General features: G+C 48.8%; 1 protein-coding gene across 1 annotated transcript in view; it reads left to right on the plus strand.

Moving 5' to 3' along the window:
* fam171a1 (family with sequence similarity 171 member A1) overlaps positions 1–23866 on the plus strand; it is a 29495-nt gene that overhangs the window by 3086 nt on the left and 2543 nt on the right. The window contains exons 2-8 of the mRNA XM_035526640.1: positions 13411–13638; positions 14525–14617; positions 16733–16885; positions 17869–18042; positions 21367–21483; positions 22607–22721; positions 22904–23866. The exon at positions 22904–23866 is cut by the window's right edge and continues 2543 nt beyond it. Coding sequence (XP_035382533.1) covers positions 13411–13638; positions 14525–14617; positions 16733–16885; positions 17869–18042; positions 21367–21483; positions 22607–22721; positions 22904–23866 — 1843 coding nt within the window. The remainder of the gene's footprint in view (positions 1–13410; positions 13639–14524; positions 14618–16732; positions 16886–17868; positions 18043–21366; positions 21484–22606; positions 22722–22903) is intronic.

Below are 23866 nucleotides of genomic sequence, written 5' to 3' on the forward strand. Positions count from 1 at the left end.
CAAAACATAGTTATGAACCCTGGGTGTGATGTTAAGACTTGGTTTGTTTTAACAGAATTATTTACATTAGTGTAATTATGTTAACACATAATTATGTAATAAACAGACAATATGGCAAAGTTATGGTTTATTAGGCGGTTCCGTTGCATATTGCATGCCTGCAATATCGGTATTGCAAAGTTTAGTATTGCAATAATTGACAATCAATACATTGTGCAGCCCCAGAATGCACGGCTACACCTGTGTCATTGAGTTATTCCTGTTTTTTTCCACTTGTGTAACATATCATCTCTGGTTGAGTTTGCATAATCAGAGCCTACATATATGAAGCACAGACTACACAGAGAATGAGAGTTAATTTACGTTAAAACACTCAGAACTCACTTTTTATAGTCTGGAGGAGAGAGTCAGGCAGTTTGTCTTACATCTGGATAAGTCGTTTTTTACCTGAAGAAGAAGCACAAATTATGAGAAGGCCTGCTTGTTTCATGTGGTTCAGAACATGGAACACACGATCCCAGAATCCTGGAGAAAGCTGCAGCTCTGGATCTGCGTGACCGGGCACAGGCCTAAGGCAAAAAGTGTTAACTAGCCTATCAAGACATGAGTCGTTATTAAGAAAAAAAAAGTTTGTCTGTCTGTCAATGTGAGATAACTGGTCAGGTGTACTATTCCAGCTAAAAGTTGTTACATTTGGATTCAGTTAGGGCTGTGTGTGCATGGGTGTCAACGATTGTGCACATGCATCTGTGATACTGGTGCAGGTTGTCTCGTGTGTCTGAGAATGTGCAGGCAGGGTCAGATGCTAGTGAGTGGTAATGGCCATTGCCAGTGATGATATATAGCAAGCAGGGAGGCAAATATCGCATATCATGCCAGTATCCGTAACGATGCACGAGTGCTGCAGGGCGTGGAACAGGACGCACAGACTCTCTCGGCGTTGTGAAACATTTAATGACACAAACTTGTAGACAAGGGTGGCACTCACACGTAACAGTTATGACGAACCTGAAGACACTTGGGTAAACGATTAACATAGGCTGGACAAACCTGAATACAAACATACAACTTCAAACACTAACACACAGACAAACAATAACCAACGATGAGGCACGCACCGACTGGGGTTTAAATAGACATACACACATTAAACACATAATCCTGTACAGGTGCGTGCCTTCACGGGGTGTGTGGCTATGAACATGGGTGAACCCCTCCTGCATGCGGCAGGCCATACCACGTGACTTGTGGGGGGGGGAGCGTCCCGTGACAGTATCTTGTTGTTGTTGTTGTTGTTTTAAAATACAATAATGAAATAATACTAATAACAAAGGAGACAAAATTGTTTAACTTAAACAAACATTTAACACTTATTGTATGGATTGTCTCTGTTTTCTGAAGTGCATCTGCACTCTGTCTGCACTGCATTTATTTTAAATAAAAATGCATAAATTAAATAAAAATATCTACTAAATATCCACAAGTAATCAAAAAACTGAATCGGTCAACCACTAGTGATTGTTGCAATACTCCCTGCTTTCAGTACTTGAAATATAGTTTGGGCAGTCATCAGATACTGCAAATATAGGACTAACAAGTTAGTTGTTTCTTATTGTGGGAGGCTGGTGAACAAACATGCCTACTGTTGCTGCCCCTACATGGTGCACACTCAGCAAAAAAAAAACCTTAAAAATGAGGAGTTAGACATTAACCAGTCGCATGACTTCATCAGAAGTCTTGGAAGTACTCTCACTCTTTACGCTCTCTCTCTCTCTCTCTCTTTCACACACACACAGACACTTTAACCTTCTACAACCTTGAGTGTCTCCGCTGGGTTTTGAGACTAATCAATAAAATGTGTTTTTTTGAGGAGCCAGCATGCATTCACTGCAGAGATTGATCTTTCGCATCACCACTGGAAACAAGAGCCTATTCTCATGTTAGGACAGTCGCAAGGTCTGATGGAACTGCCCTCTTGATCGGACTGCCGCATTCTGGATTGTTCTAAAAGTCATGGAGAGCGACACCTACGCACACTTTAAAGGTTCCTGTGGGTCTGACACAGCTGATCGATTTGGCAATTCTGCACAGTGATGGCCTGCAACTGCAGAGCTGTGTTGGAGCAGTAAACCCATGCAATGCAGAGACCCTTCAAAGTGAGGCCAATAAGGTGTACATATCTGCTTGTGACTGAATATAAAAGACACACCTCTGTCAGTCCCTATACCAGCTAACTCATCTTTGGGCTGCTGAGCTGTGATAGGCTCACAGCTGGCAGTGCCCCGCCCTCCCATCTCTGCCCATGGACGGGATTAGCTTCTGCTACTCTCAGACGCAGTCACTTCACTAGCGTACCTCGCGCAGCCTAAACAAATTCTCTGCGAAACATTAACTACATAGCATAGGTTGATCCCCCCCCCCCCCACTTTCCATTCCCCAGTGTCATAATGCAGCGTTATGATCATTTGTGCCATACTTTTTGAAACGTCGATTTAGTTTTTGTTTTCCAGATTTAACTATGAAGGCGTACGTCTGTGTTTACAAAGCAGCATTTGTTTGCTGGAAGAGTTTCTAACACAAATTAGCGCACACTCTGTTGGAGCCCGTTTGTGTTGATCAGGGCTGAGAGAAGTTTGGCCACTTTGTTGTTTAGTTTGTTTGAAAGCTACGACAGATCTTTTCTTTGCTCCATTTTTCCCCAGCTCTTGTGTCTGAACCCCTCGGAGGTACTGTTTACCTACCAGCAACATCCAGTACCATCAACAGAGGTTAAGGAGTAAAACAGAGCCAATGGGCGGTGCCAGTGGGCGGTGCCAGTGGGAGGTATGGGTTGGTGGTGCCAGTGGGTGGTGCCAGTGGGAGGTATGGGTTGGTGGTGCCAGTGGGCGGTGCCAGTGGGCGGTGCCAGTGGGAGGTATGGGTTGGCGGTGCCAGTGGGCAGTGCCAGTGGACGGTATGGGTTGACGGTGTCAGTGGGAGGCACGGGGGTCCTTCATGGGGCATTGGGGTTGAGAAACCGCTCTGCTGCTCTTAACCTGTGATTGGTCAAACCCTTTATTGCGCCATGTTGATGCCTGTCAAAAAGCATTCTCTTTGGCCAGCGTGTTCTGTAATTCTGTGTTCTTTTTATAAGCGGGAGGAGGGTAAGAATAAGCTTGCCAGGCTGTATTTGCAGGTCGTACCCATGACCAAGGTCGTGTTTTGCCCTCAGAGTTGTCTTTGTTGACTGTTAACACACACTCAAACACATGGAGCAACTAAGCACTCAGCCTTGCTGACTGAGGGCTGGGTTTTTTTTGGGGGGGGGGGGTTGTCTGGTTCGTAGATTGTTCTGTCTTTTGCTTTGTGTGCATGTCGTGAGTACACACACGTGGGGGATGTTTAATGTACACTGCCTGGCCAAAAAAAAAGGTCACCACCTGGATTTAACTAAGCAAATAAGTAAGAGTCTCCCATTGGATAATTGCTGCATGGGTGATTATGTTTCAGCTGACAACAAGTTATTTAACTCTAACTAATGCAGTGAGTAGCTTCTTATTTGTTAAACAATCATGTCAAAAGACACATCCTGTGGTTGTGGAAAAGATGTTAATCTGTTACAGAAGGGTCAAATATTAGCATGCATCAAGCAGAGAAAACACCTAAGGAGATCGCTGAAACTACTAAAATTGGGTTAAGAACTGTCCAACGCAGTGGAAGGACAGTGGGGAAACATCATCTTTGAGGCAGGACTGTGGTGGGGAAAAAATCTTGAATGATCGTGATCTGCGATTACTTAAACGTGTGGTGAAATCAAGTCGTAGAAAAACAACAGTAGAACTCAGGGATGTGTTTAATAGTGAAAGTAAGAGCATTTCCACATGTACAGTACGAAGGGAACTTAAGGGATTGGGACTAAACAGCTGTGTAGCCTTAAAAAAACCACTCGTCAGTGAGGCTAACCGGCAAAAACGGCTACAATTTGCTAGGGAGCATAAAGATTGGACTCTGGAGCAATGGAAGAAGGTCATGTGGTCTAATGTGTCCAGATTTACCCTGATCCAGAGTGATGGGCGCATCAGGGTAAGAAGAGAGGCAGCTGAAGTGATGCACCCATCATGCCTAGTGCCTACCGTACAGGTCTGTGGGGGCAGTGCTATGATCTGGGGTTGCTGCAGTTGGTCAGGTCTAGGTGCAGCAACGTTATGTGCCCAAAGAATGAGGTCAGCTGACTACCTGAATATACTGAATATACAGGTTATTCCATCAATGGATTTTTTCTTCCCTGATGGCACAGACATATTCCAAGATGACAATGCCAGGGTTCATCGGGCTCAAATTGTGAAAGAATGGTTCAGGGAGCATGAGACATCATTTTCACATATAGATTGGCCACCACAACCTGAACCCCATTGAGAATCTTTGGGATGTGCTGGAGAAGACTTTGGCAGTGGTCCAAATCTCCCATCATCAATACAAGATCTTGGGGAAATATTAATGCAGCTCTGGACAGATATAAATGCTGTGACGTTACAGAAGCTACTGGAAACGATGCCACAGCGAATGCATTCCATAATCAAAGCTAAAAGGTCCAACAAAATATTAGTGTGTGACCCTTTTTTTAGGCCAGGCAGTGCATTTCTCCAGAAACTATGACCGCTATGAACAGCCCCACTACATGTACTGTAGGTAAAGTTTGCATGGCACACCTCACAATTAGTAAACATGCATGACATAGGAAAGATTTTGAAAGTGGCTATCCGTAACCATACAGGTTGCAGCACCGGTAGCCCTGGTCCCATGCTAATGCTGAGCTGGCCATTCCCTCAAACCACTAGGGTTATGACCTAAAAATGTTTTACGAAAGATTTTGCTCATAGAGTCTTGGAATAGTTTGTTCAGATGGTGGTTTTAGCATCACAGATGGAAAAATAGCTTGTCTTTTCATATTACGACATATAATTAATTACGACATGTAATTATCCACTACGAGTTTTTTTTTTTCTGTCAAAATACACAAACAATTATTTAACTCTTCTATGTACAACACTCATCAAATACAAAAATGGCAAGTGTGTACAGATTGTACAGATAATGGAATCATCTCACATAAACACGAGCCAAGTTTTAAAATAAATAAAGGCGATCATTCCCGGGGGAATTTCCATTAAGTCACCAGAGTGAGAGGCATCTTGGTAAACACTCTCTGGTTCTGGCCTTCGGCGTGTGAAGGTGAGGCATCGCTACCACCCTCGTGGCTGAACAGAGGAGCGCCTTGCCTCAGGAACCTTGTCCACAGCCAGTTGCTGCATCTTTTACCCATGACCGAGTCCACGATCTCCCGCAACGAGTTCTGTCATCGCTGGGAGAAGGTGAGACAGGGCACGGTTCGGTAGACTCCGAGGATGTCCGGTGTCGTCTGTCACCCTGAAACTACATGGCTGCTCGCCACTTGCCTTCTGAGACTCCTTCTCTATGGTGAAGCCCTTCGTGTGTGGATATCGGGCAGCTGTTTTTGAGACTAGTCATCTTAAGTCGTGCGAGAACGTTGAATGTGGTGGTTTCACGGTGAAGTTGGTGAATTCGGTGAAGACAGCTTGACTTCCCCATTTTTCCAAGTGGGAATCTGAATAAATATACACATGAGAAGTCTCCTTTTATTGTTATTAGCTTGGGTGGCTTAGTGACACACATCGGCATTTCGACAGTGTGGTTTTCATTTGGTTTTGTTTTGTTCTAAGAGGCCAAAAATGCCAACGCAGGGTCATTTGTTTCTCAGACATTTCCTTCATCATCATTAATCGCCACAGCTGTGACTTAAATCTTGCCTGTTTATCGCATTTTAAGCAACTTTCCAGAATTCTTTTACTAGCAGTTATGCGGCAAACTCCCAAGTTTCCATCTTAAACGTGAGTCAATATCCGGCGCTCAGGTTTTTAAGCCTCCGATAGGTTCCTCTGCTGAGTGCCTGATGGTGCGGGCCGGAGCTCGGATTCCTGTTGACGAGAACTTCACTGCTGTTCACTATTGGCCTGGCACACCTTGATTCAGTGTGCCTTCATGTCCTGTACCTAGGCACACAGCCCTGCTCACCGGACACCTCATGGAGACCAAGGACTTTTTTTGACCCACTTCTCTCTCTGTTCCCATCTGCGACATCTCCGGTCCACTGCTCCGCTGACACCCCGGCCGTGATCACCTAGATATATACGATAGTATTAATAAAGGTTATAGGGTCAGTCTACGATGCATTAATTCATGTTTTGTTTTGGGTTTTTTGGGGTTTTTTGCCAGGTAATAGCCCCACTACTAATTCTTCATTTATCCAGTTAAATTGCCACTTAAGTTAATCTCTGTCTTCCAACACTTCATCCAAAGAGCCTGCAAGGCTTGAACTGCTTGATTTCGTGATCTCTCTGCTGGCGTTGTGGCATAACGCCAACACCTCTCTCCTGTGCCGTGTTTTCCTGGAAGTGTTTTGCCCAGCGGCTCTGAGAACAGCTCCCACGCGCGTGCCATCAGCAGTGCCCTTAGAGACTAAAGGCCGGAGACTGGGGGATTTCCCAAGGGGGAGGAAGAGAGAGTCTCCCTGTGGAGGGTACTCCTCCAGGAAACCAGGCCAAGGGGCTGCACCGCAACGCGTGTCCGTGGAGAGTGTATTAAAACCCTCCCATTGAGAGAAACAATGGATCTAGCTGGTATCCGAGGAGAGGAAAGTACATCCGGCTGCACAAAACATCTCGCTAGCAGGCCTGGCCAGTGTCTTGGCTATTAAACCGGAACTTGTAAACCCTGCTCAGCGCTTATAAAGGGAAAGAGCGCAGATCTGTCAGTCCTCCCTGACCGAGGAGACTTTATAAACATCTGCGTGACTCGGGCTTTCCTGAAAATGTGCTTTCCTCCTGATCTACTGGGGCGTGCTCGTCACCCGGAGGAACTCTGGACCAGGCAGGACTCCATTGGGTTTTATTGTATGCACAGCCGTTGCAATGGAACACCACGAGTCAGCAGAACTGATTCTGGTCCATTCTGGAATCCCGCGTCTCACCCGTCCACTCCCCTGACACACACAGTTCGGATTTTTCAGCATTGGGCGGGATGATTTTAACAGTGGGGGTCGCCTGCTCGGGGAGCTGGTGGGGTTTCTTCCATGAGTCGGAGCCTTTTTCATTCCTCTCAGATGGCGCTCTGCTGTGGGGAACTTTGACGTTTAGCATAAAAAAGCACTGAAATGCAGAGATGCTGTTTGAGTTCTCGAGTCACACGAAGCCCATGAAGTGGCTCTCACCAGTCCTTTTTTCCAAAGGGTCACCAAGGCCATGTCAGGCTGTTCTGCGCCGTTCCCGACTCCTGAGACCAGATGCGGATTCCTCTTCTACCAGTGTTGTGCTGGAAACCAGGGCCAGGAAGCATGTGGGGGTGGGGGGGCCCTGGTCATAATCACGAACCAGTCGCCGCTAAGTGACTCCAGTTGCTGCACGTGTTTGAAAATGCAGAACTAGCCAGCGAATCTCCACGCCAATGAACCGTCCCACCCGATCGGTTCTGCAGCTCCGATGCATGCTGAGCATGGTGCGTCAGCGTCCTGTTTGGAAAAGCCAGCATGCTCAAGACCTTCGGGCCCTCCAGTGGAAAAGAGGCTGTTTTGTTTGTTTGTGTTTGTTTGTTTTTAACTTGTGGTTTTAACTTGCGTATTTTGTGCTATACACAGTTCACACCGGTTCAGTGATGCCTTTGTTTGATTGTCCACAGCTGTGATGCCTAACGTTGGATGTTTTAATGGTCTTCTGGCTACTATGAAAACCCAAATCCGATAGATAGAAACAAAAAAACAATCTCTTACCATTTGATATATTGATCCAGGTGTGTGTTGGTGGGTGTGTGTGGGTGTGTATGCACGCATGACTGTGCCTTTGCATGTGTAAACCATAGCAACATAACCTACACAGACTTGTGCTCTAGTGATTATTGTACAATGTTATTGTTTGTGCTCTGTATTGTCATCTTACACCACTGCTACACTGGTGCTTATCAGCTCACCTGCTACGGTTTTTATATTAATGTGGGTCCTCTGCAGTTGGGGTTTCTCTCACTGGTTTCTAAAGCATCGGTGTCTTCATGTGCTACCGCTGTGGAAGTGGCTTGTTTTAGTTTTCCTTCATGAATAACAACAATTAAACCAAATTACCCCCTCATTCAGACAAGTGTCATAGATCTGATTAATCTGGTTTTCTCACTCTCCCTCTCGGTCAAGGCAGTAATTTCTCCAGGTTGCGTGGCGTGGCTGATGTCGCAGGCTCTTGGTCTTTACTGGCAGCCACAGTGGGGAGGCAAACGAGCCGCCCAGTCCTGGCAGAGAGAGGAGCTGTCCAGGAGAGCATGGAGAATTATGGATGCTGGACCTGAAAGGGAGAGAGAGAAAGAGGGGAAGAAGGAGAGAAAATGAAAGAGTAATGAGTGATGGTGGCTAACAGCTTTACGGCCTTTTGCCGGATCAACAGTGCTTACTCTGGCCCTCTGAAAGCACAACCACTTCCTCCATTAATTAGCCATTTTATTTAATTTTGTTTTGATTTGTTTTGCTGTGTCAACCCCCCCCACCCCCCACCGGAGGTGTCGCTGCTCACAGAGCCAACGGCCTCATTGCTAAGTAAACATTGTGCGCAACGTTCTTCCCACGCCTGCCTCGCACAAACACTCCAGGTGCATGTCGCTGCATGTGCGCCCGTTTCGCCTACCGGTGGCTCATTGTTGGGATGCAACAGTAGATTGTGTCTAAACACACTTGCAGCTAATTGGTGATCCGAGCGGTCTGCTGGCTGCTCGTTTACCCTGCCCTCGGCCCTCAGCCCTGGCCACTAACGTGTTAAAGGAAACCATCCCTCCTCTGCTATCAGCAAGAGGGATTTTCGTTATTTTCACAATCCAAGAAGGATTAGTTATTATCACAGGATGTTAACAAGCAGCCACCAGTTCTGTTTTATTGTCATACATGTTAGTGTTTTTCTGAAGAGGTGTTGCTTAAAAGGCCTTGCTGTAAAACCTTTGCCATAAAGTTCAAGCCATGAATGTATCGTGTGAGTGTGTGTGTGTGTGAGTGTGTGTGTGTGTGAGTGTGTGTGTGTGTGAGTGTGTGTGTGTGTGTGTGTATGTGAGTGTGTGTGTATGTGAGTGTGTGTGTGTGTGTGTGAGAGAGTGTGTGTGTGTGTGTGAGAGTGTGCGTGTGTGTGAGACAGTGTGCGTGTGTGTGAGAGTGTGCGTGTGTGAGAGTGTGTGTGTGTGCGTGAGAGTGTGTGTGAGAGTGTGCGCGTGTGAGAGAGTGTGTGTGTGTGTGCGTGTACGTGAGAGTGTGCGTGTGTGTGTGAGAGTGTGAGTGTGTGTGAGTGTGAGTGTGTGTGTGCGCGCGCATTTGTTTTCTGCTCTATGTTAAGTGTGGGTGTGCGTGTGAGAGTGTGTGCGTGTGAGAGTGTGTGCGTGTGAGAGTGTGTGAGTGTGTGTGTGTGTGAGCGCGCGCATTTGTTTTCCACTCTCTATGTTAAGGTTGTTATGTTAAGTGTGGGTGTGAGTGTGAGTGTGTGCGTGAGAGAGTGTGTGCGTGAGAGTGTGTGCGTGTGAGAGTGTGTGCGTGTGAGAGTGTGTGCGTGAGAGAGTGTGTGCGTGTGAGACTGTGTGCGTGTGAGACTGTGTGAGTATGTGAGAGAGTGTGTGAGTGTGTGTGTGTGCGCGCGCGCATTTGTTTTCCGCTCTCTATGTTAAGGTTGTTATGTTAAGTGTGGGTGTGGGTGTGAGTGTGAGTGTGTGCGTGAGAGAGTGTGTGCGTGAGAGAGTGTGTGCGTGAGAGTGTGTGCGTGTGAGACTGTGTGCGTGTGAGACTGTGTGAGTATGTGAGAGAGTGTGTGAGTGTGTGTGTGCGTGAGAGTGTGTGTGAGAGTGTGCGCGTGTGAGAGAGTGTGTGTGTGTGTGTGTGCGTGTACGTGAGAGTGTGCGTGTGTGTGTGAGAGTGTGAGTGTGTGTGAGTGTGAGTGTGTGTGTGCGCGCGCATTTGTTTTCTGCTCTATGTTAAGTGTGGGTGTGCGTGTGAGAGTGTGTGCGTGTGAGAGTGTGTGCGTGTGAGAGTGTGTGAGTGTGTGTGTGTGTGAGCGCGCGCATTTGTTTTCCACTCTCTATGTTAAGGTTGTTATGTTAAGTGTGGGTGTGGGTGTGAGTGTGAGTGTGTGCGTGAGAGAGTGTGTGCGTGAGAGAGTGTGTGCGTGAGAGTGTGTGCGTGAGAGAGTGTGTGCGTGAGAGAGTGTGTGCGTGTGAGACTGTGTGAGTATGTGAGAGAGTGTGTGAGTGTGTGTGCATGTGAGAGTGTGTGCGTGAGAGAGTGTGTGCGTGTGAGACTGTGTGCGTGTGAGACTGTGTGAGTATGTGAGAGAGTGTGTGAGTGTGTGTGTGTGCGCGCGCGCATTTGTTTTCCGCTCTCTATGTTAAGGTTGTTATGTTAAGTGTGGGTGTGGGTGTGAGTGTGAGTGTGTGCGTGAGAGAGTGTATGCGTGAGAGAGTGTGTGCGTGAGAGTGTGTGCGTGTGAGACTGTGTGCGTGTGAGACTGTGTGCGTGTGAGAGAGTGTGTGCGTGTGAGACTGTGTGAGTATGTGAGAGAGTGTGTGAGTGTGTGTGTGTGCGCGCGCGCATTTGTTTTCCGCTCTCCATGTTAAGGTTGTTATGTTAAGTGTGGGTGTGGGTGTGAGTGTGAGTGTGTGCGTGAGAGAGTGTGTGCGTGTGAGACTGTGTGCGTGTGAGACTGTGTGAGTATGTGAGAGAGTGTGTGAGTGTGTGTGTGCGCGCGCGCATTTGTTTTCCGCTCTCCATGTTAAGGTTGTTATGTTAAGTGTGGGTGTGGGTGTGAGTGTGAGTGTGTGCGTGAGAGAGTGTGCGTGAGAGAGTGTGTGCGTGTGAGACTGTGTGCGTGTGAGACTGTGTGCGTGTGAGACTGTGTGAGTATGTGAGAGAGTGTGTGAGTGTGTGTGTGTGCGCGCGCACATTTGTTTTCCGCTCTCCATGTTAAGGTTGTTATGTTAAGTGTGGGTGTGGGTGTGAGTGTGAGTGTGTGCGTGAGAGAGTGTGTGCGTGTGAGACTGTGTGAGTATGTGAGAGAGTGTGTGAGTGTGTGTGTGTGCGCGCGCGCATTTGTTTTCCGCTCTCCATGTTAAGGTTGTTATGTTAAGTGTGGGTGTGGGTGTGAGTGTGAGTGTGTGCGTGAGAGAGTGTGTGCGTGTGAGACTGTGTGAGTATGTGAGAGAGTGTGTGAGTGTGTGTGTGCGCGCGCGCATTTGTTTTCCGCTCTCCATGTTAAGGTTGTTATGTTAAGTGTGGGTGTGGGTGTGAGTGTGAGTGTGTGCGTGAGAGAGTGTGTGCGTGTGAGACTGTGTGCGTGTGAGACTGTGTGAGTATGTGAGAGAGTGTGTGAGTGTGTGTGTGCGCGCGCGCATTTGTTTTCCGCTCTCCATGTTAAGGTTGTTATGTTAAGTGTGGGTGTGGGTGTGAGTGTGAGTGTGTGCGTGAGAGAGTGTGTGCGTGTGAGACTGTGTGAGTATGTGAGAGAGTGTGTGAGTGTGTGTGTGTGCGCGCGCGCATTTGTTTTCCGCTCTCCATGTTAAGGTTGTTATGTTAAGTGTGGGTGTGGGTGTGAGTGTGAGTGTGTGCGTGAGAGAGTGTGTGCGTGTGAGACTGTGTGAGTATGTGAGAGAGTGTGTGAGTGTGTGTGTGTGCGCGCGCGCATTTGTTTTCCGCTCTCCATGTTAAGGTTGTTATGTTAAGTGTGGGTGTGGGTGTGAGTGTGAGTGTGTGCGTGAGAGAGTGTGTGCGTGTGAGACTGTGTGCGTGAGAGTGTGTGCGTGAGAGGGTGTGTGCGTGTGAGACTGTGTGCGTGTGAGACTGTGTGAGTATGTGAGAGAGTGTGTGAGTGTGTGTGTGTGCGCGCGCGCATTTGTTTTCCGCTCTCCATGTTAAGGTTGTTATGTTAAGTGTGGGTGTGGGTGTGAGTGTGAGTGTGTGCGTGAGAGTGTGTGCGTGAGAGGGTGTGTGCGTGTGAGACTGTGTGCGTGTGAGACTGTGTGAGTATGTGAGAGAGTGTGTGAGTGTGTGTGTGCGCGCGCGCATTTGTTTTCCGCTCTCCATGTTAAGGTTGTTATGTTAAGTGTGGGTGTGGGTGTGAGTGTGAGTGTGTGCGTGAGAGAGTGTGTGCGTGTGAGACTGTGTGAGTGTGTGAGAGAGTGTGTGAGTGTGTGTGTGTGCGCGCGCGCATTTGTTTTCCGCTCTCCATGTTAAGGTTGTTATGTTAAGTGTGGGTGTGTACATCATCCCATCCTGTCACTCGTGCCATCTGTCACTTTCCTCTGCACTTTCTGCCTTCTGTTCTGCATCAGAGCGCCCCTCTGAGGTCACAGGCCATTGTGATGTAATATCCCATTGTGATGAAATGGGGTGGAAGTTGGGCCGAGCAGAATTCCATAGGTGTAGTTCTTTGGTGGCGTTTTCTGTATAGCTGTGTGAGATACCGCCAAGGTTTTGGCCACGACCTAGTGCAGAGCACCCTTTGTATAGGAGGACTTTGCTAATCGGCCACGTCATGAACAGAAGGATGGACTCTAACAGGCGCACAGTAAAGCCACTTATCATTAGATGTATGTCTGGCATAAAGACCCTTTGTCATACCTGTAAGGTCATTCGGATCATAAGGGTCCCAAGAAACTGAAGAGGCTGTATGAAGAGCATACAGCCTAGCAGTTCTTCCATGCCAAGCTTTTAGGAACCAGTCCCACCTAAATGTTTAGAAGCAGCACATCTGCTATCCGCAAAGCTGCATTAAATGTTTTCCACAGGAAGTGTGCATTTGCACGGACTTCCTAAACAAACGCAAGGTTCCTAGAGGAAGGAAACATTGGCCATTGTTTTCACAGCTTGTTACCATTGGCTAATAAGCAGGATAAGGTGGGTGATTTCGGTGGTGATTGGTGGTTTTCCGTAAGTGCCCTCTCAGAGGTTCCCACGGAGTGGCAAACCTTAGGAACAGAATTGTTTTTCGTCTTCAGCATTACAAAGACGAGTGTTTTACACACAATTTAATCGGCTTATAATGTGTGGTCTTAATGGATATAGTCTCAACACTCACTAATTGCCGTTCTGGGAGCGTGAGAACTCTGGCTTCCATAAAATGGATTTCATGGTAATTGTAAGAGTCTGAAAATATACTTATCACAGTCTGTGAGAATGATATGTCGAAATTACTTTGAATTGTTTTCTCTCTTTGCAACATGGTTCTGTTTCCACATGTATTGGCATGTACAAGTCTTAGGAAGAGTTGTTTATCGTTGGTTTGTGTTTCTCTGACCAGAGGTGCGTGTTGGTTTTAGTCTGACTGTAGTGTGGGTTGTGTCTTTTCTGAGCAGAGGTGGCACTAAAGGTTCACCTGAGTGATGCCAGCACTCACCAGCCGCTCTCGGGCGTCACCGTGGAGATCTTCGCCAACCACACCCCTGTTGCCAAGGAGATCTCTGGCGAGGATGGCAACATATTCATCAGGATCCACTATCGCCTGGGCGACCTGCTTGTAGTCACAGCGACCAGGCGTGGCTACGTGCCCAGTTCCTCTCCATGGCGACCAGCCAGACTACCCGGTAACATCTTACTTCCATTACATTAATGTTCTTGCTGTTCTCATTTTAAGAGCTTGTCAGTGGGATTAGCCGGTCAGCTTCTTTAACATTAAAAATATAAAGGATGAAGGAACACCTGCTGCCTTGGCGGTGTCTCCGTGGAGACGAAAAGGGGCAGGGCAGAGAGAACTGCGGGAAAACGGAACGCTCTGCTGTAGCTAAAGGGATTAGTGTTCTAAACAGGGCCAGAGTAAACCACAAACTCGTACACGCACACACACACACACACACAGACAGACTCGGTCGGTAACTTGCAGCCGAGTGCAGAACAAGAGCTCTGTGGGTTTTTTATCGGAATCAGACACCTTTCTCATTGAAGCAGTCACACTCAACAAACGCACACGCATATATACACGCGCGCTCACACACACACACAGTGCTTCACTGCAGACTCTCTCTGTCTGGGTCGCTACCATCCAGCCTCGGCAACAACCCCCACCCTCTACACTGCGTAGCTTAGCTAAGAGCTGGTGGGAAGAGCCCTCGTATGCTTCCAGAGGAATGACTCATGGCTCGGGAGCAACACATGAAGGTGGTTTAGCGATGGCCACCCCCTTCAGTGGCCCCTGGGGGGGGGGGGGGGGTTATTTCACTATACTGTTGGTCAGGCGTGGATGATTTATTGAGGCCCATGTCGTGGCCGTTTCAGAGTGGGAGGGATTCAGTTCTTTATGTTGAATATTATAGGAGATGTACATTATTGCGGCGGGGGGGGAGGTCTGTTAAGATCCTTGCATCTTACCATTTTCTAACTGCCCAATCTACTGTGTGTGTGTGTGTGTGTGTGTGTGTGTGTGTGTGTGTGTGTGTGTGTGTGTGTGTGTGTGTGTGTGTGGGAACGCTCTAGTGTTCTCGTCTCTCAGCCTCGATCTGCTCCCTGAGAGAACTGCTACTCTGATGGTGTACGATGACATAGTTCAAATCGTCGCCGGATACCAAGGTAACAGACGTGTGCGTGCGTGCATGTGCACGTGTGAGACAAAGAGATTCGCACAAATGAAAATCAAAAGTTAACGTGTTCGTTTGACCCCAAGAGTAAGTCAGTTTGCCGAAGGCAGGAGGCCACACCCACCATGGTGACGTTTAGACACTCGGGCAGAACTCGTGATTGTTTCCTGTGGCTTGGGTTCATGCTGTGATGTGATGATTAGTATTAATAACGTATTATAACATGATTTAATTACAGTCTCTCTGAATCCACAGATGGGGCTTTGTAGGGGAAGCTTCCCCTTGTGTGAACACACACACACACACACACACACACACGCACACACACCTCTAAAAGGAACGGGAGTGACTTGGAGTCTGGGGAGAGGGAGAGGGGGTCTGGCCATGAGGCAGAGACACACTTCTTCTGTCCTCGTAAAGGTGCCCTTGCTGGGTGCAGGGCGAGAGAAAAGCCACGTTATCTAAAACGCACACTTAAATATAGACAGGCTCAGGACTGTCTTAGTCTAAAGTGTGAATTTATTTCACATGGATTTCTTTAGAATGGGATGTCATGGCAGCGTATTTACCTGTTCCTATGTGATTCTCAGCATTTCGTGCTAATTAAAGGCTTTTCTCTGAACTCTGATACTACACTAAAATAAGGTGTGTGTGTGTGTGTGTGTGTGGGGAGAGAGAGATTGATGTTTCTTTGTGCCCAAGGGGAAACACTTGTGTTCCACTCTTAATCATTTGGCCCCGCCTAACCCTTTTCCTCAAAACACTCAATCACCATGTGCTGATAGATACACACACACACACACACACTAGGGTGGAACCACATGAACATACACACACACACACCTACAGCTACGAGAGGTCTCATGCCATCTGCTGTAATATTTTGGCACAGTAGAGAATACCTCCCCTTCTGTTCATAATGCACACCCTCTTATTTAAACACCCATATATACACACACGCACATATACATACACACACACACACACACACACACACACACACATATATATATATATACACATACATACATACACATACATATACATATATATGTGTGTGTGTGTGTGTGTGTGTGTGTGTGTGTGTGTGTGTGTGTTGGGGGGTCATTTACCTCCACTAAAATGTTCAGCAATTCACTTTAGTTATGGAATATTGACATTTGTCAGACTGTCTACTTTAAACAGTGACTGATCTCTTTAAATAGAGACTGATCCTGAAACTATGGCACCACTGCGCTTGTAATGGCTATATCTCGAAATTAGTAACATGGCAAAGTCGTGTTGGTCAACGGCTAGAAATGGCCGGACGACTATACACTTGACGGCTACTTCTTTAAAAGGCCAAAAAACGAACTCTGCCGATGTAAAACGACAGTTTGAACAGACAGGCGTCTCAGAAGTACCGATTGCCCGCCTTTCTGCTCGAGTGTTAACCCCTGCTAATCAGTGATGAGCACTTTTTTTAAAGAGTCAAATCTAGGTGATAGCCTGGTGAAGGTCAGTAACCTTGGTAACCTCTTCAAGTTGTTCCTGACCGTGCCAGTGAGCAGCGCGTGAGGAGCATCTTGCTTGTGTCGATCAAACGCGTAACGAGAAACACTAAGAGTCAGGAGAGACTGACATTGCAGTGCTGAATATCGAATAGGCCATTCACTGTGCCGTGTACTTGGAAAAAACAGCCAGATAAATGTTGGTTATTTCATATATGTGTGTAGGTTATTTTATTTTATTTTACTGATGTAGACCCAGATATCTAATTGGCTAGTCTCAGATGTGCGTGCGGGCGGGCGGGCGTGTTCAAGTGCAGGGACTGCCTCTGTGTCTGGCTGGGCTGTGTGCCAGGAGCGTGGGTGTGGAAGCAGGGTCTGACGATGGAGGCGGAGGGGCAGCTCTGTGTCATGGCTGTGGAATGCACACTCCCTACTATGGAAACACAATGACATCATCACTCTCCGGAGATCCATGCTGGATGGCCCAGACTCCAGCATTTAGTGACCCAGCCAGTTTAGAGAGAGAAGTGGAGCGGGGAGGAAGAGAGATTGCATAATCTGAATGGGTTCAGATCAAAGCTGTGTGTGTGTGTGTGTGTGTGTGTGTGTGTGTGTAGGATCAAGACAGCAGCCCTGGGTTCAGTTCCCGAGACGAGCTCTCCATCTTCCACCCAACACCACCTACACCAACCTGACAGCGTTACTGACTGTGAGCCACTCAGGCCAAGACACACAGCGCTTCCCCTACCTGCAGAGCCTTCCCTCGAATGGTACAAGTAACACACACACACACACACACACACACACACACACACACACACACACACAGTGCTTCCTCTACCTGCAGCGCCTTCACTTGAAAAGCAGAAGTTACACACACACCTCGTATACCAGACCAGGGAGGTGCTGGGGATTGATGGGTTATTTAATTAAGTAAAGAAAAGCTTGGGAGAGCAACAGTGCATTGTAAAGCAGTGTAAAGCAGAATCAAGCAGTGTAAAGCAGAGTAAAGCAGAATCAAGCAGTGTAAAGCAGTGCAGAGCAGAATCAAGCAGTGTAAAGCAGAATCAAGCAGTGTAAAGCAGAATCAAGCAGTGTAAAGCAGTGCAGAGCAGAATCAAGCAGTGTAAAGCAGTGTAAAGCAGAATCAAGCAGTGTAAAGCAGTGCAGAGCAGAATCAAGCCGTGTAAAGCAGAATCAAGCAGTGTAAAGCAGAATCAAGCAGTGTAAAGCAGTGTAAAGCAGAATCAAGCAGTGTAAAGCAGTGCAGAGCAGAATCAAGCAGAGTAAAGCAGTGTAAAGCAGAATCAAGCAGTGTAAAGCAGTGCAGAGCAGAATCAAGCAGTGTAAAGCAGAGTAAAGCAGTGTAAAGCAGAATCAAGCAGTGTAAAGCAGTGTAAAGTAACGGAAAAAGCAGTGCTAATGGTACTACAGTCACAGTGCTAAATGAGATGAGCCCTCATTTCCCGCTACGGTTCTCTCCACAACGCCAGTCCGTTTTCTAGCAAAATGCCTCTTGGAGTTTATAAGGCACGTGTGTGAATGATACTATATAGAGCTATTTGTTCTCATTATTTCAAACGATCTGTATTTGACTCAAATACTCCCTGAGACAGATCATGGCACCACATTAACCTTTTAATCCTTTTTGTATTCGTTTTCTGTCTGTCTTGTTCTCTTGTTATTTTAAACCTAATTTCTCACTTCACCTCTTTGTCTCTCTATCTCCCACCCCCCAATATGCCTCTGATAGGCAGTGACTGGTTTGAGCTGACCCCAATAGCTGCTATTAGCGTCCACCTTCTGGGTAGCGATGGGGTGGAGCTTCACGTCAACGAGCCAGTCAGCGTGAGTGTTCCGCTCCCTGCAAATAGCGGCTTGGACGAGAATGACCACGTTCCTGCCTGGAGGTTTGATCCCAAACTTGGTGAGTGTAACGCACAGACACACACACACATGCACACACGCACACAAAAAAAGGTTTTGGCATGTTGGCCCCTCTTCAAAAACCCAGTAGGTGTTGTGGATTGTCAGAGTCTGAGGCAGGCTTCCTGTGTTTGTGTCCAATGCACGTGTGGAAGAAGACATTTCCTTTTCGTGATCTCCTTATCACATGGATAAGCTGAATCAAACGGTTCAGGGTGGAGGTGGGGTGTCTCCACGAGTGCCATCACAATGTTTTCAGAAAAGTAGCTGTGATGCGGAAGTGCGGAACATAGAGGCCAGCCACGTCATGAGGAAGTGTTTCAAATATCACGTGAATGGAGATTTATAGCTTGGACAGCCACTTCTCCATAAACACACACACACGTGCGCCTGCATGTAATGCCTCTTTGCCTACTTTACACTTTGATTAACTGAATCACACTTAGTATTTTTAGGCTGTTACTGGGTTGTGTTTTCTTATTTCTTATTTCTTAAGGAGGCGGACACGTGCAGAGAAGAGCGAGATTTATTACAGAGAAATACAGAGTCATAATCATTATAACGTCGTAGAGCCAACACGTAGAATCCGGAAATTCGTGATTAACTAAACGAAACAAGCATGCGATGACAGGAGGGAAGCTGGCACAAAAAGGCTAGGAACAAACGAAGGTTCGAATAAAAACACGGGCTAGGATATTACACGCATGGAGGCTTGGACTGACGGTGACTGCACAAACACGGGGCTTAAATACACGGTCTAATGAGCACTAAACAAGACACAGGTGCAACTCACCAGGGCCGGAGAAAACGAAGCTAAGGAACGCAACCACAACAAGGAAGTAAAGCAAAACAAAAGACATGAGACAGGGATGCTAGGAGGGTGGCCAGGCATGACATCTTGTTATTTTAGCTGGTTTACTCTTATTACTCGTATTGTCTATATTACTTAAGGTTTTGAAAGAACAATTTGTTAATGCACAGATAATACCAAACAGTCAAACAGCCCCCTGATATTACTCAACTACCTAATAGTCCAACAATCAAACAGTCAAGCGATAACAGTCACCAAACAGTGCACAGATAACGCAACCAACAGTGCACAGATAACGCAACCAACAGTGCACAGATAACGCAACCAACAGTGCACAGATAACGTAACCAACAGTCCACAGATAACGCAACCAACAGCGCACAGATAACGCAACCAACAGCGCACAGATAACGCAACCAACAGCGCACAGATAACGCAACCAACAGCGCACAGATAACGCAACCAACAGCGCACAGATAACGCAACCAACAGCCCACAGATAATCCTCAGATGTCCACAGGCACAGTAATAATATGACTAGTCATATCCATCATGAGGGCTTTCATGCAAATGTTTGTTATTTTTAATCCTGGACAGAAGGAGTAAGATCCTGGGATCAGGAGTCTGATCAGGAGTCTGCTGCAGATCTTCTGAACCATTCCTTGTCTTGACTTTGACTCATAAATACGCAGCTTTGCAGCATCTCTCCACATGCAGCTGGTAATTCCTAAAGCGAAGGCCAGTGTGTGCGTTGCTGAGTTGGAACAGGTAGTGGATTTGGAAAAGTACTGCAGATAAGACCTGATGTGTTTCAGCTGGGACTACAGGACTGGCTGTCTGCCATCCACCCAGACCTGCTCCTTCTCGCAGTCCTGAAAACAACCAGACCTGCTGCTCCCGACGGTCCTGAAGCCCCGCTGAAAACAACCAGGCCTTAGCTGCTTTCAGCCTCACAGCAGTGGCTAGTGCAGTGCTTGCCTTTACTGCAAGAACATAAGCAGAAGCTCCCAGAGGTGAAGACACAGGAACCGGCGGCCCAAGGAAAGAGGAAAAGAGTGTGTGTGTGTGTGTGTGTGTGTGTGTGTGTGTGCATAAATCTTTGCAGGTCTGTAACTTCCCAGGCTTCATACACAGTGTGAAAAGTGCGATAACATTATGGCATAATTACCGCAGCAGTGTCTGTGCACATCAGTGCGTCGTCGGGCGTGTCTCCGCGACTGTGGGTGTCTCTGCACACCTGTGCATTTGTAGGCGCGTCTTCGCGTGCACTTGCGAAATGGTGGGCGTGTCTGTGCACACCTGCAGATAATACTTAAAAATCAAACAGCCCACAGATAACTGATGGTGGGCGTGTCCAAGTTTGCGCTTGCGTGATGGTGGGCGCGTCTCCGTGCGCACCTGTGCGATGGTGGCCGTTTCCTTTTTGGACTTGTGCCCTGGTATTTTTGCACGCATCGCATGCCAAGAGGATCTAATTACATCTTTTTAAATCCAGATATGACATGTGGGCAAGCGTTGGTTTACCGCCGCGTAAGAGCTGGTGACGGCCACTCACAGCCACCGTGGCGTTCTGGGTGATGTTAGACCTTTTGCCCTCATGGGCGTTCTTTCTTTAGCGTTCATCCACTCTTAAGCCCCAAAGCCAATGTGTTTGTGTGCAGGCATGTGGGTGCGTGTGTGTGTATGTGTGTTTTAACTAAAGATGTGACACTGGAAGAAGAGGGTCGTCCAGTTGACCTCACAATGGGCATGATGTTGGGTTTAAACGGTAATGCTCGGAATGTGTGCGCGCGCGTGTGTGTGTGTGTGTGTGTGTGTGGAGGGGAGGAGGAGAGGTTGCCAAGTAACTGCAGGTCAGATGGCGATCGATAGGGGATCTGGCTCTGCGTGAGAAACACAGAAATGATTGGGAGCAAAACATTCTACATCACTTAAACCTCTCTCCTCCCCACCTCCCCCTCTCGCTGCTCGCTCGCTCTCTCTCTCTCTCTCTCTCTCTCTCACTCCTCCCATCCCACCGCCTCTTCTGGCCTGTTCTGGAGCCTCGGTATCTCCTAAGCACACTTTTTAAACTTGATTGTCATTGTTTTGTTCTTTCTCCCCGTGGTCTATGACTAAAAAACAGCCGTAGAACAAGCCCTCGCGTTTGGCCGCCTAGTGGTTGCAGTGAGTAATTTCCCAGGCAGTTCTTGGATTTGGTGCATGGAGTGCAGACAGATACATGCTGGCCCCTAGTGTAGGAGGGCAGTAACGTTACTCCTAAACGCAGGCAGCAATAGAAATGGACTCTGGATAAGTGAGTTTTTCTGAAGCGGTGCATTACACTGCAGTGTTATACATCAGCGCTCCTCAGCCTAGTCTAGCTGTTTGTACCTTTTGAATGAAGAGCAGCTCATTATGGGGTTTACACGGTTTCTGAACGAGCTATATGAGATGTATCAAGATGTGACACAGTGTCACATGCCAGTCAATGCTGCTTATTTACTGTGTGCATGTGTGCGTGCATGCGTGTAGGGGCCTGGCTGAAGATCAGTCTGGGTAATGTGCATAGGGATGGAGCTGCGCTCACACTGACATACATCGCCCCTCAGCTGGGATACTGGGTGGCAGCCATGTCTCCTATAAACACAGGTAACGCAACCCCTCTCTTACACATCCCTCCGCATTTATGAGAGCGAAAGGGCTCAATTCCCACCCCTGGTCCTTCACAGCTCACCTCACACCAGACCCAGTCCACTACGGACCCAGTCCACTACGGACCCAGTCCACTACGGACCCAGTCTCACACCAGACCCAGTCCACTACGGACCCAGTCCACTACGGACCCAGTCCACTACGGACCCAGTCTCACACCAGACCCAGTCCACTACGGACCCAGTCCACTACGGACCCAGTCTCACACCAGACCCAGTCTCACACCAGACCCAGTCCACTACGGACCCAGTCTCACACCAGACCCAGTCTCACACCAGACCCAGCCCACTACGGACCCAGTCTCACACCAGACCCAGTCTCACACCAGACCCAGTCCACTACGGACCCAGTCCACTACGGACCCAGTCTCACACCAGACCCAGTCCACTACGGACCCAGTCTCACACTAGACCCAGTCCACTACAGACCCAGTCCACTACGGACCCAGTCTCACACCAGACCCAGTCCACTACAGACCCAGTCCACTACAGACCCAGTCCACTACGGACCCAGTCTCACACCAGACCCAGTCTCACACCAGACCCAGTCCACTACGGACCCAGTCTCACACCAGACCCAGTCTCACACCAGACCCAGTCCACTACGGACCCAGTCTCACACCAGACCCAGTCTCATACTAGACCCAGTCCACTACGTACCCAGTCTCACACCAGACCCAGTCTCACACCAGACCCAGTCCACTACAGACCCAGTCCACTACGTACCCAGTCTCACACCAGACCCAGTCTCACACCAGACCCAGTCCACTACAGACCCAGTCCACTACGGACCCAGTCTCACACCAGACCCAGTCCACTACGGACCCAGTCTCACACCAGACCCAGTCCACTACGGACCCAGTCCACTACAGACACAGATCACTGCTCCGTCATAGGCTGTATGGGCGGGCTCACATATTAGCACGCCCCAGGAGACCCAAATATGGATGGAGGTGTTTGTTTACTTGTTTACCGTGTATGTCCGACCGCTGCAGGGGACGCCGTAGTGTGTAGACGCTCAAATGTATAATCATTTTCTAATACTCGTGTGTGTATTGCAGGTCCGGTGGTTGCTAAGGACATCAGCACGTACCACACTGTGTTTCTACTGGCCATATTGGGAGGCATGGCCATCATCCTCCTCTTCCTCCTCTGTCTTCTGCTTTATTACTGCAGGTGTGTCTGTGTGTGTATGTGTGTATCTTCTTGTGTGTCTCTGTGCTTTTTGTTTGCTATCGTATGGGCGTGATATGTAAGCTGGAACAATGGAGTTACTCACAACAGAGTAACTGGTGATAGTGGATGAGTGATGATGTTTTGCCTGCTGTCTCATCTTTGTCTCATCTTTGTCTCGTCAGGAGGAAGTGCGTGCGCTCTCGCCGAACTCACCAGAAGTTTGCATTGTCCTCATCTCTGGATGGCTCCAAGCGTGACCAGGCCACGTCCATGTCCCACCTGAACCTCATCAGCGAGACCCGCCTAGACCACGTGGGGGCGGAGCCAGACCTGCACACACCCATGCTCAAGACCGGTCATTACGACACGTCCACCAATGAGCTGCTGACATCCCAAGACGAGCTGCAGAGCCGCGCGTCGGACGGGGAGCGCCACCGTCGCTCGGCGGAAACGTTCGGGCTGAGGTCGGCCCGTTCCACCGGGCCCTCCGAGGGGTTTGATTCGCCAGCGCAGCGCGGCGATTATCGCCGCAGCTACAGCTCAACCATCTCCTCGTCCCCCCACCCCCTCCGCACCTCCGTCCCGCCCTCGAACCCCCACCTGCTGCACCACGCCGCGTCGGCCGGACGCCTCTCCTCTGACAGCAGGGCCGGCGAGCTCCGCCTCTCGCCGGCCGCGGCCACGCCCGTGACCCCCGCCGCCTCCCCCTGCAGGGACAGGGAGACGATTCTGGAGCGCCGCCCGGCCGACTACCTGCTCTCGCGCTCCGTCGACCACCTGGAGCGGCCGGCCGCTCTCCCCCGCCCCGGGGCCCTGCTCTGCTGCACCTCTGAGCTCCAGGTAAGCCAGGGCGAAGCCACCTATCAGAAAGCTCGCCCCACGCTCCTCATCCCCGCCCACTACATACGGCTGCCTGGGACTCACCCCCTCTCAGGCCAGGCGCTGCTGCTGCAGTCGGATGAGCAGAGCGAGCTGGAAAGCATACAGGCGGAGCTCAACGCGTCCCGTAAGCCCCAGGGGGAGGCGGGGCAAGGCGACGGTGGGGGCGGCCTGGGGGAGGGCCGAGAGGGCGAGGCGGGGGCGAGGCCGGCGGAGGAGTGGACCCTGCAGACCGCAGCCCTGCCCGAGGCCTTGTCCATCCCCAA

This window comes from Electrophorus electricus, chromosome 5 (genome assembly GCF_013358815.1).
Source record: "Electrophorus electricus isolate fEleEle1 chromosome 5, fEleEle1.pri, whole genome shotgun sequence".
In the NCBI taxonomy this organism is placed as follows: domain Eukaryota; kingdom Metazoa; phylum Chordata; class Actinopteri; order Gymnotiformes; family Gymnotidae; genus Electrophorus; species Electrophorus electricus.